This window comes from Rhinolophus sinicus, chromosome 15 (genome assembly GCF_057876585.1).
Source record: "Rhinolophus sinicus isolate RSI-liver-muscle chromosome 15, RSI-T2T, whole genome shotgun sequence".
NCBI classification, from domain to species: Eukaryota; Metazoa; Chordata; class Mammalia; order Chiroptera; family Rhinolophidae; genus Rhinolophus; species Rhinolophus sinicus.
Genome location: NC_142515.1, coordinates 90,683,586 through 90,696,377, shown reverse-complemented (window position 1 = coordinate 90,696,377; position 12,792 = coordinate 90,683,586). Strand labels below are relative to the sequence as shown.

The window sequence follows — 12,792 nt, the reverse complement described above, 5'->3', positions numbered from 1 at the left end:
AATATTTATTTAAAAAATAGTCATCTGATCAATTCAAAATTTCCTATGATGTGGATGTAGACAAAACTGGGAAAACTGGTCTTTGGGAAGTGTCATTTTTAAAATGATATTTCACAAAAGTTTACAAAGGAGCCCTCCGACATGTCTAGGGAACTGATGTAAGAAGTGGTCCATTTTTTCCCCCTAGATGAGAGAAGTTGGAGAAAATAAGGTTCCTGTGGACTTTAAAGTGAAGGAGAACAAGAGAGAAGTATTTTTAGTGTCTTTAGAACATGCAGGGGGAAGATTTAATAGAAGAGGCTTTGAAACCAGAAATACTCAGCTCTGACAGCTGTTAGAAAGTTTGTTTGATATGCTGACACTGAGCAGGAATAGTAGTTCTAAGGCAAATCCAGGGCAGATGACCAGCCATCTTGGGAGCTACTTTTAGATTAAAACATTAAAAACCCTCCAGTGAAGTCTAGGGTGAAGAACAAGTGCTGTGATAACAATATATTCCTAAGGTTTATGCCTTCTAAACTGCCTTGCGTCATAGGTGCCAGTGTATACGCAGGTACACTGAGTGAAGGTCTCACTTGAAGAAGCTATCTGGGTGGCCAGGTGGCTCAGTTGGTTAGAGGGCGGTGCTCATAACACCAAGGTCGCTGGTTCGAGTCCCACATGGGCCAGTGAGCTGTGCCCTCCACAACTAGACTGAAAACGACGACTTGACTTGGAGCTGATGGGTCCTGGAAAAACACACTGTTCTCCCAATACTCTCCCCCCCAAAAAAAAAAAGATTAAAAAAAAAAAAAAGCTATCTATATCATACAGATACACTTAACACATAGCTTTCTAAAGTGTTGAAATACCCCAACTTTCCACAGAACATACGAAATACCTTTTCCTTTAGAATTCAGCAGAATTTTCAAACCTAACTTCCTTCAAGAGCTATTGCTGCTCTATTTTAAACTCACTCTGATTTTCTTGAACGATGACCTCTCACCTCTCTGCTCCGGCCTATCCTTCAACAGCTCAAAGGGGACCTGTAAGGTACATCCCTTGGCGATGCCTCTGTCAAGGAAACTTGCTTCTTTGTGGGAAGATAAAAGACATTCGTAAATAATCCTCTATTTTACTAGTGCAATGTTAGTTTTTATTTACAAGGATGTGTAATGACTATTTCACGACTTGCGTGCTGATTGAAGCCCGTAAGAGTGGTTTCTACCTGTGGGTTGCATGTGTAAAACAACAGCCTCAATGAAAAGGCGAAAGGGATAAGAGACGGCCATCTATCAAATGTGTCATGTGGACTGACTTTCATTTTAGGTGAGATTTCCAAAACAGCGGTCTCTTCCATCCTGGGACTGGGGAGGACGGGGTCTCAGCCCAGCCCGGTGATGAAGTCCCTCTTTAAACAAATGACGACCAGAAAAGATTTTTCTCCCTTCTTGCACAGGTTTTACTCACAACCCACAGGTTTTATCTCCTTCCCAGTATCCTTCCTTTTTTAACAGAGCAACCCATGCCACCAGATTCCAGTCCGCAAAATGCTTTGATCTCTGTCATCGACACACTGGGAACTGTTAGCAAAAGGTTTCTGTTGTCCTTGAAGCTCCGAACATAAGGTAGTACCATCTGAGATACTTGCTACATCCCAAGTGACATTAAGGAATTCCATAAATATGCACTTTGTGTAGTGTTGCCCAGACATGCACACTCACTGCAAAGCTGACCAATGAGTATTATGACATGGTCATAATGGCACCGGTTGCCAGGCTACACCAAAAATGGCGGCCTAAGGATCCCTGAAAGTTCCCTCACTAGTTGGCTGTGACTTGAAAAACAAGGAAGATTATGCAAACATTATATCTGAACACTTGTTTTTGTATTCCAAAATATGCTGACAGATACTGACAGACAGTTCAACCTAATGAGTGTTGTAAGATGGAGAAACATCTCTGTAATTGATACAGAAGTTATGAAACCCTCGCTCAGCCAGTGCCCTTTAGCAAGACTTCCACTTTAGAAGGGGATCATTCGACCCTGGTCAGTTTCCATCACCCCAGTTGTTTTAAAAAATGCTGACATAGAAAAAGAGAAAGACAATGGGGAGAATAGATACTATAATAGTTGATGCAATAGACAGACAGACATAAGTACTTCCTACTGTTGAAGGTTTTACAGAGGGCATTTATAAAGTAGTCAGCAACGGAGCTTTCTTTGCAGGTGGAGCAAATCACCTGGGATTCAAAAATAAAAGTACCTGGCAACAGTTAAGAAACCTCCAAAGTTCTGAGGGAAGTTTAAACCAACCAGGCTCATACTACACGAACAAATTTTAAGTGAGCCTAAGAAAATCTCTCATCACCTTTCGCCTTCCTAGAACATACTAAAAGGAACCAAGAGTGCAGAAGAAAGTAGGTTATTATGGAAAACATTCTCCTTAGCCCTAATCTACACGTTTCAGTTATTCACTTAGACGTTCTACTCTAATCGAGTTTTCCATGAGAAGAGAAGTTTTAGCCACTGAAAGCTAAGAGGTTTTTTTCAATGGTACCCTGTGGAAAGGAAAGAAACAAAACATCTTGCGTTTGAAAAGTTGTTAGTCTGAAATGAAAGATATTAGCTTGTGAAAACAAGAGAAAAGGCTGGCTAGTTCAAGTCAGAAACCCAGGGTGGAGGTTTCCAAGGCCCTTTTATTAGGGGAAGGTCCCCTTTATAGCACAAGATTTCACATGTGTATCAGACAATCAGATCAGTTCCTAAAAATTAGGAAAAAAGAGGAAAAAACAAAACAGATGCACTTCTTATATATATTAAACATAAGTTAAAAGAATTTATAAAATGGTCACCCTTCTTACAGAATAAATGCAGAGTATATTATGAATGCACCTCTAGGCTTAAGTTGTTAAACTTGTCTTTGTTTTCCAACAATAAATAAATAGAACTTCTTCTTAAGTCTTGGATCCACCTGTGCCACGGAAGGGCTCTGAGTCATTACTGGCTTTTCTTCCCTTGTCACTTCTGTGTGTGGCATTTGATTGTACAGGGGTTACCAGTTTCACTGGCCCGTCAGAGTATTGGTTATCTTTTCGGGGTGGCATCCGCTCATTAATTCGGTCCAGACCTCGGGCTTCTTCAAAACTCCGGATCCTGTGCTGAAGCGAAAACCCTCTGATGGCTACAGAAAAACAGGAAAGGGAGGAGCTCGATTAGACATCAAGGCAGACAAGCTTCAACTTTCTTAGCACATAGCAGCTTCCTAGAGAAAAACATAGAAGGGTGGCTAAGGAGCACATGTCTGGTGAGACTAATAGGCAATATTTGATTTGAATTAGCCTTGTCTTGAAGCTACTAATTCCTTAAGGCCCCAAGGCTTGGGCAGCTGAAACTGTGAAAGTAATTTTCATAGACGCTCAGTACAATTAATCGTAGCAGAAATATACCTGACAAAAAGCAAACAAGTTCTTAACTTAGCCCCAGTACATTTGGGAAAGAGCTTCTTATGGGCCAGAAACGTGCTCAATGCAAGAGAGAAAAAAGAAAACACTAGAATAATAGAACAAGTTAAACAGAGTACTTTAGCACAAACATCACACTGACCACAAAAAAAGTAACAAAAGAGCTAATCTTTTTTGTTTAGGACAGCTTTTTATCTTGCACAACCAGGAGCTGAATGTAAGTTAAAAACCATCTAAAAAGTAGCTTCTAAATATTTTCTTTCTGATTGAACTTTTGTATTGTCAAGGAACGGCATTCCCATTTTGAACCACCTCACCTAACAAAGCAATTAAATTTATAACACAGTATCAATTCCAATGGTTTTCATCCACCAGTTCACAGATACTTTGTTACTTAAAATCTGCTTTCACAGGAACAAATTTAGCTTGACTGCCTTAGGGCAAACTCAAAAAACAATCAATCTAAATTCCTGTTTACTTTGGCCTCAGCTCTCGATATCTTTTAGAATCATTAAAGAGGCCAATCTGTTTGAATCTCTAGTTAGCAAAAGGATGTCTCTTATATATGGAAGGGCTATCGAATTAAACTACTTGGTCCCTCAGGACCAGTTGCTTAAGCTTCGGCCACTGCATTGAAACAGAGCCCAGAAAGGACTGTAGCTGTGGAGAGGGTCATTTAAATTACTACAACTGCAGGATACTTTGTGAGCATGCCTAGAAATAGGTACTCCTTTTTTCACTGTTACAGTTCTGGTGATGCAATAATAAAAGATTTCAAACGTTGACAAAAGTTTTTTTAAACTAGTAGACAGACACATGATCACATAGGAATATGGCCATACCTTCCCGGGCCTCTACTGCTTCTACTGTGGCTGTAAGAGGCAGGAGCAGTGGCATGCAAAAATGAAGACAGAAAAAGAATGAGTAAACCTACAGCAACGCTGCCAGCAGACATCCCAGGGTCCCACCTTCTAGCCTATTCCCACCCATAGTAAAAGTCAACTAGTTAGAGAAGCGAGAGGATTATTGCAAGAAACTAAATTGGGGGGTTGAGGTGGGGAGAGTTTCTAATATTTTTAACATTCCAGGTAGCACGGGAATCTTTTAGCTAATGGCATCTAGAGCTAAGCCAACTGGGCCAGTCAAGCTGACTATAAGAAACCAAGAGTCACGTTGTTTTCCCGATTTTAAGTAGCTAGCTGCTAATTTATATCTTGACATTCACATATCAAAATAACTCGTAGACTCAAATAATTTAACATTACAACCGTTCTTTGATTTGTAATAGTTCAGATGGTATTTTAAATGAGTTGCTGCTGCGTCCTATTCAAAAAACTTATTTAAAACTACTTATTGCTCTCATGCAACTTACGCGGGGTCCAACCGTCCTTTTTAGTTACTTAATGAAAAAAGAATGGCTTTTGACTGGCATTTGGAAGGAGAGAACAATAGGTTACAAGTGTGGGGTTATTTCTTGTCCGAGGGTAGAGTACTAAGCTGGCAAAGGCATAAAACTGTTGAATTCCGGATACAAATTCATGTACCATCTGGGATTAGAGATGTAGCAAAGGCTGACATTTCCAACCAATATGGCTTCCGTTCGCTGTGCGAGAGAACAGGCCAGTTACTAAGATGGCCCTCTTCTCCTTCATTGATGGAAAAGGAAGCAATTGAAAAATTAATACCCACAGGTAAACTTCTTTGCATCCTCTTCTGAGACAGTAAAACCCCTAATATATGAAAAGGTTACAGGTTGTAGCAAGAAAGATCCTATTAGGGGAACGCTGTCAGTTCCTCCAATACCAACTTTTAAACAAGAAGGCAGGGAAGAAGAGTGAACGGGAAGAGTTTCTGTTCCTGAGGCTTTCTATATCGATGAGAGGAGAAACTGGCAGAATGGAAAAATTAACTTCCTAACATACTCGTAGTGTGAAAAATGGAAACTTGGAATCAACTTATCAAGTGCTTACATGTGTCGACCATATGTAGGCATGTGTTAAAGCAGTGTCACATCCCCTCTAATCTACTCAAATAGAAAAAATAAACTTACATAAGAAAACGATAGTTGCTTCAAACAGTGTATCACTGATGCAATGGTTAGAAGTGGGAGAACAGAGCACTGTCTAAAACTGTATACAGAGTGTGGGCCTAATTAGAGTTTAAAAGCTACGGTGGTAAAGTGTGTACTCGTGTTACATTGTTTAGGGCTCTCCCAGAATTGCTTTTTTGTATTGGGTATTAAGGTATCAGTCTGTACTGAAGGACATTATAAGAAACAGTCATATAAAATTGACAAACTGACTTTTTCCCCTTACTGAAACACATCTATTCAGTAAAGGCTATACGGCTGTACCATTTTCCATCCTCACCAGCAGTGGACGTGGGTCCCAATTCCTCCACAGTCTCATCAACACTTGTTATTACCTTTTTTATCACAACTATGCTAGTGGGTATAAAGTGGTATCTCAGTGTGGTTTTATTTGCATTTCCTTAATGTCTAATGATGTTGAACATCTTTTCATGTGCTTATTGACCTTATGTATGTGGTTTTTGGGAAAATGCCTATTAAAAAAATTTTTTTTATTGGGGTGACAATGGTTAGTGAAATTACATGGGTTTCAAGTGTACGATTCTATAATATATCATCGATATATCACACTGTGTGCTCATCTATTCAAATTTTTTACCCATTTTTAATTGAGTTGTTTGACCCTTTATTATTCAGTTATAAATTCTTTGTATTTTCTAGACATAGCCACGTATCGGATGTATGATCTGTAAATATTTTCAACTATTCTATGGGCTGTCTTTTCACTTTCTTCATGGTTCCAATTGCAGCACAGAAGTTAATTTTGATGAAGTCCAATTTATAACTGATCTGTTTTTTATCTTATTGTCTTTGTGAATGTTGTTCAGTTCTTAGCTTTCTTCTTTTATTTTGGCTACTATGAAGCTTGGAATCAGATTTATGGCTGATTATTGCCTTTTCTGTTTGTTTTCCTTTGTGCTCCAACTTCCAAGCATATTTATTTTACTTCACTGTGCTGTATGTATACTGTAACTTATTCCAATCCCTCTTGGAACAAGGTGGGGCATAAATGAAGGTATGCTACAAGGCCATATGGAATATTGTTGGTTGAAAGCTCTCCAGGTAAAGTTATATAAACAATAAAAGGTCTTATTCAGCTAATGTTCCAGTTTGTCAATGAACCTGTGGAACTGAGACTATGACAGGAAAATGACAAAATAAACTCAGTTCCTGTCAAACAATAGGAGAGAATAAGAAGCTGTAAAAAGTGGGCCCCGACTGTAGTTTTGTTCTTACGCATTCCTGAAGATTTCTATTGATTTCCAAAGTCTCAATAAACAATCCTGTATTGATTAAAACACTCATAGTCATATTAGAAACTAAGAAGCTGGATATATTAGGGACTGAAAACAAAAGGTAGACCAAGGGTTATAAATAAACAGATAAATCTACAAATAATACATCTATAAAATTCTCTTTTTATTACTCATCCCAGATTGGCATAGTTGCTCTTTCAAGGTCTAGAAAAAATTGGCTCAGATTAAAACGAAGACTTTGTGGATCAGCAAATTTTCAAAACTTTGCAAGGAAGGATGCTATAGGACATTCCCTTCTTCACCCATGTGACTTCCTGTTACCGCTAAATTGCCTTGTCAGAACTGCTCTCAGAATATCTCACATGACTAATTACCAAGCAAAGTCATGGTGGAAAAGCAGTTTGCTTACAAGAAACCGTATGTTTCATTTGAGAGAAAAAAATTCAATCTGACATAGTTTACTGGTTCTTTCTATGAAACTACAGAAATTAGGAAAATTAATTATATATTTCTAAGGAAACAAATATACATTCTTCCTTCCAAATAGCTAACCTCTAATATTCCAGTATTCAATTTGAAAGAGGAAGAACTCAGTCGTATTAAAAAGGGGGGAAAGGAGCGTGTTCCTATAAATCAATACCAGTGGAATTTCTACTTCCTCTAAGTGGCAGAATGACAAGGAGAAAAAGAAAAACTTAAGTAGAAACTGCAATAAAACAAGGGGGCAAAAAAGCAATGAAACTCTAGTTTAAGTTGTTAATGCTTCAACTCCAGTTTTCATGCCTAGAATTAATAATAGTCATCCAACGTGATCTCATGTCCTTTCCTCTTGCTTGACCAGCCCTATGCTTATTCTGACAAACAACAATCTTTTCATTCCAGAGTTCCATAAAGCCCTCTCCTTAGAAGTCAGTGCTCATGTAATTTTTAGAGTGGACATTCTGGTTGAAGAGGTGACTGTGGCACTGGAGTAGGATATGGCTAATAGGCAAAGAGACAAACTCCCTTTCTGATTAACTAACCAAAAATATTTGAGGTATAAAACATAAACAAGCGAGGTGTTATCTTGTACCCAAATCTGAAGTGTACAGCTCAGTACATTTTTATCTATGTATATACTTGTGTAAGTACCACCCAGATAATGATATAGAACATTCCATCTCCACTACTCCAGAAGTCCCCTATGGCCTTTCTGGGCTAATATTCTCCTACCAAAAGAAGTGTCATTCTGACTTCTATTACCATTAGTGCCCCTGTTCTTGAACATTATATAAATCAGACAGTTTGTGCTCTTTTGTGTCTAGTGTTTTGAGTTTACCAAGATGTCTGTGAGAGTCAACCATGATTTTGCATGTATTCATTATTTGTTTTATTGCTGAGTTGTATTCCACTGTATACATATCACACTATTTGTTTATCTATTCTGCTGCTGATGACCACTTGGTTGTTTCCCATTTGCGGCTCTTGTGAATAAAGCTAAGGTGAGCGCTCTTATGCACATCCTTTGGTGGACATATGCATTAATTTTTCTTCAATATATACCAGGTGTGGAATTGCTGGGTTATGGAGTAGACATGTTTTGGTTTTCTGCCCACTAAACAGTTTTCCAAAGTGACTGAACCAATTTACAAGCCCATCAGCAATGTATCTAGTTCTAGTTTTCCACAAACTCATCAACACTTGGTATTGCCAGACTTTTTCATTTTAGCCATTCCAGGGAGTATGTAGTGGTATCTCACGGTGGTTTTAATATCCATTTCCCAGATGAGTAACTATATCAAGCATCTTTTCATATGCTTATTGGCCATTTCAATATCCTCTTTTTTGAAGTGCATGTTAAAATCTTTTGACCATTTTAAAAAAATTGGTTGTCTGCATTTTTCTTTTTGAGTTGTAGTTCTTTATACATTCTTAATACAAGTCCTTTGTCAGACATACGCATTGCAAAAATTTCCTCCCAGTTTATGGCTTGCCTTTTCCCTTTGTTAATCATGTATTTTTGTAAATAGAAATTCTTAATTTTAATAAAATTTAATTTTTTTCTTTTAAGGGTAGTACTTTTTGTGTTCTATTTAAGGGCTCTTTATCTACCCCAGTGTCTACTCTCCACACTTTCTTCTGGGAGTTTTACTGTTTACATTTACGTTTTAATTCATTTTGAATTAATTTTTTTATATGGAGACAAGAGTCAAGATTCATTTTATCCCCCACAGATGGATATCTAATTGCTCCAGTACCATTTATTGAAAGAAGCCCAATTAAAAAAAATTATTTTATTTTTTAAAATTATAGTTAACATACAATATTATATTAGTTTCAGGTATGATTTTACATTTATGTACCTTATGACGTCATCACCATGTTAATTAAGTCATCTGCCACTGTATAAAGTTATTATTGACTATAGTTCCTGTGCTGTACATCATATCCCCATGACTTTATTTTATAACTGGAAGTTTGTACCTCTTATTCCCCTTCACTTATTTTGCCCAACCCCTCCCCTCTGGCAACCATAAGTTTGTTCTCTGTATCTATGAGTCTGTTTGTTTATTTTTATTTATTTTTTTAATATTCCACATATAAGTGAAATCACATGGTATTTGTCTTTCTCTGTCTGACTTATCTCACTTAGCATAATACCCTCCAGGTCCATCCATGTGGTCGCAGATGGCAAGATTTCATGCTTTTTTATTGATGAAGCCCCAATTTAAAATTTAACTTGGACTGCTGGGTAATGGGAGCACACCGTCCGTGAAAGATGCGTTTCTCATACTCACCTGTCTCAATAGTTTGCTTTCCTCCAGAGAGGACACCCAGAGGGAGTGTACCTGTAGGAGTCAGGCCCTTGAGAGTCAGCACACTCTCACTTTCTTCCCTGCAAAGGAAGATCAAAGCCCTGGGTTAATGCCAGGGTGTCTACTACTCAGCAATTCCAAGGTACTTGAAGGAAGTTAAGAAAAGATGCATAAAGACGGAGGACAGGTTCTCCTTCTCCCTACCCCTTCCCTGACCCAAAGAAAGGGATGTTTTCTCTAAATATTCCACTTTTTAAACAATCTGCCAGGTTTTGGTTTTCAATGAATAGCACTTAATAACCAGGTGCTGTTCTAATTTTCCCATGTATTATACCGTTTAATCTTCCTAATAACCGTGTAAAGCAGATTCTGTTTCTATCAGTCTTCTACAGACAAGTAAAATGAGGCACAAGCTCACACAGCTAAGAAGAGGTAGAGCCAGGATGTGAAGCACACGGGCTCTCCGGCTCCAGAATCCACACTGAATCACTACAGTCACGACCTCTGAGCTCGTACCAAATGTTCACCTGAGCATTTCCAGTCATTTTAACACGTAGGTCTGATTCAATCTGCACTCAACCCAAAGACCTACAGTTCTAATAGCAAATTCCAATTCTGAAATACCTACTCTGAAATCAACTTCTAATGTACTCTCAAAATGCTTTTATCCCACCTTGTAATGACAGACTTATCCTTACCGAAGAATTGAAAAGACCCGTGCCATCTTCCCAATGGCTCTGATTTTATTCTTGATGATCTCCTTTCGAACTGTGGTGCCTCCTTTTAGAATACAAAGAATAAGTTACAGGAATGTGTTAACAGGTTAGTTTTAAAAGTGCAGGATGAAGTATCTTTCTACGTTAAAGAAACTGTTATTTTAAAAAAGAAATCAAGGCCCAAGTTTATTTAAACAAACAACAAAAATCCCAGGAAGTGCTAAGGTGCAAGAGAAAAAACAAACCAGAAGGAAAAAAGATGAAGTGAAAAATGGAGGGGCCACGAAAAAGAAAGACTGGGCAGATCTATGAGAGGTGGGAACTCATTTGTGGTTCTGAAATGTAGAACACAGAGAAGAATGTAATACACACATATAAACAAAGATAGTTGCTATAGCAAAGATCTGTTTTGAGAATGCTGTGAGCCACCTTAGGATGCAGGGTTTGGCCTGCAACGGCAAGTGATGATTTCAGCAGTTGTCTTCTGCACATAAACACAATACACAGCTAGCTCTCCTGAATTTACTGTGAGGGCTGCTTTCATTCTACGAGTATAATCCTCACTTACAAACTGGTGAGTAACAACGACTACAGACAACTGTGTAGTACAAATGATGATGATGGGTAAGGTATTTTATAAAGCAACATCAAAAAAGTTAACACACGACTTTATGACCTTTCCTCATCTAGGATTCAGGAAACAGCTCACACATGAGAAGCCAAGGTCCAGCATGCACCAGGTGACTGCATTCAAAAGTCAGAAAAAGAAACATGGCCTCTCCTTCCTCACCCCCCTAACGCTCAGTATCCTGCAGGATCGTACAGCAGGTCCAGAGAAAATATATGCATTACAACAGAAAGGGAGGATGGAGAGCCTGTCTGAAACTATTCAACTACAACTAAAAAAGTCTAACTCATAGACTGTGGTGGGACAGACAGCGACTATTAAGCTCTTAGCACAGTTTAGTCAGATACCTTTCTGATAGCTTGAAATGTAGTGATCTTCAGGGAGAAGAGACACCAAGAAAACAAGGAGATGAAGATAAAAATATGAGAAGAGCAATTTAAGTTTTCATGGAAGAGAGAAAAAAAAATCAAAGTGAAATGCAATGAGAGAAGCAGGCTATTAACTTTATCAGCTCAGAAGAGATATACCCTTGGTGTCATAACAGATGTTAAATTACAGATTTCTTGTCAGTAGTTTTGCCCCTCTTAAAAGTTTATAGTTTTACATTAATTCACATCTATTAGTATTCAACATGTGCTATCCCCACAGATTATGAAAATAAAATTAGACATAGAAAAACATATTTGTGGAACAAAGACGCTGAAAACAAGGAACGAAAACAGGACAAAACAAACAGCTTACAAATCTCTTAATAAGAGCATTCTGTTGTTATTTAATGGGTTCAGTATCTTCCCCTATCTTTCTGGAGATTTTATAGTTTTTCCTTTTTAAAGTTTTATATTTCCTTCAGGATCTCAAGTTCATTTAAGTTGCTTTATTGCTGTTTTTGTTGTTGTCTCTCAGAGACTCCAGAGGTGTCCGCTAATCCTGAGTGTTGCTGAGGATTGAGACTGAAGGACTGAAAAGCTTTCTGAGTTGGTGGGTGCATTGTTGACTTGAAGCTTTACATAAGTAATCAGGGTGAGCCTATACTAAGGAATTCGCTCTATCGGTATTGAGTATACATATGGTTACTTCATTCACATTTTTGGCAAGCCATGATGCTCTCAATTGTATCCCCAGCCCTTACATTCTTTGGCTTACATTTTTTAGAGATTAGCTTGCAGACTTGGAAAAGAGGCAGTTGCCCACCGGCAAACTACTTTATCTGCCTTTCCAAAAGCTCTCACCCAGTCTCCTTACTTTATCAGTGCCCATCTCCCTCCTCCCCCTAACCCATAGTACCCAATTCTAGCAACTGGTACTACCAATTCCTCTGCTTTTTGAGGATTCTGTGCTGGAACTCAGCATTCCTGAAAGCTGGACTTCGGCTTTCTTGAAATCAGCTAAGTCAGTAACACTAATTCGTTTGTTGTCCAGCTTCCAAATATCCCTACAAAAAACTCTGCATTCTCGTAGGTTTATAACTTTTTAAAATCTTTTTTCTATTGTGAAGTGTGCTAAACATACAGACAAGTACATAAAACAAACATGTAACTAAGTGATTTATTAAAAAGCAAATGACCATATAATCCACTCCGGTCAATAAATAGAACCTTGCTAGCACCCCAGATGTCCTCCTGGGACCTCTCCTAATAATTATAGTCTCTCTCCTCCCAAATAAAATCTTTCTCTTGACTTTTATTGAAATCACTTTCTTGCAGTTCTTTATAGGTTGATCACGTGTCCACAAGCACTACAGTTTTCATTGTTTTTGAACTTTATGTAATTGGAACAATTAAGTATGTCTTTTGTGTCTGGCTTCTTTTGCTCAACATTGTAAGATTCATCCATGCTTTCTGTTGCTCCAGTTCATTGTCACTATT

The 12,792-nt window shown here is 38.1% G+C and overlaps 1 protein-coding gene across 6 annotated transcripts in view; it reads right to left on the bottom strand.

Annotated features, from left to right (window-relative positions):
- Window positions 1-2,638: 2,638 nt before the first annotated feature.
- The window catches only part of PPP3CC (protein phosphatase 3 catalytic subunit gamma), a 74,322-nt gene continuing 64,168 nt past the window's right edge, over window positions 2,639-12,792 (bottom strand). For 2 of the 6 annotated variants that reach the window (XM_019714473.3, XM_074338252.2), the window contains exons 11-15: window positions 11,275-11,301; window positions 10,282-10,363; window positions 9,566-9,663; window positions 4,286-4,315; window positions 2,639-3,163 (exon numbers count right to left, since the gene is read on the bottom strand). In XM_019714473.3, the coding sequence (XP_019570032.1) occupies window positions 2,937-3,163; window positions 4,286-4,315; window positions 9,566-9,663; window positions 10,282-10,363; window positions 11,275-11,301 (464 nt within the window). In that variant the 3' untranslated portion in view covers window positions 2,639-2,936. The remainder of the gene's footprint in view (window positions 3,164-4,285; window positions 4,316-9,565; window positions 9,664-10,281; window positions 10,364-11,274; window positions 11,302-12,792) is intronic. The other 4 variants (XM_019714482.3, XM_074338253.2, XM_019714490.3 and 1 more) reach the window with 3 other exon arrangements.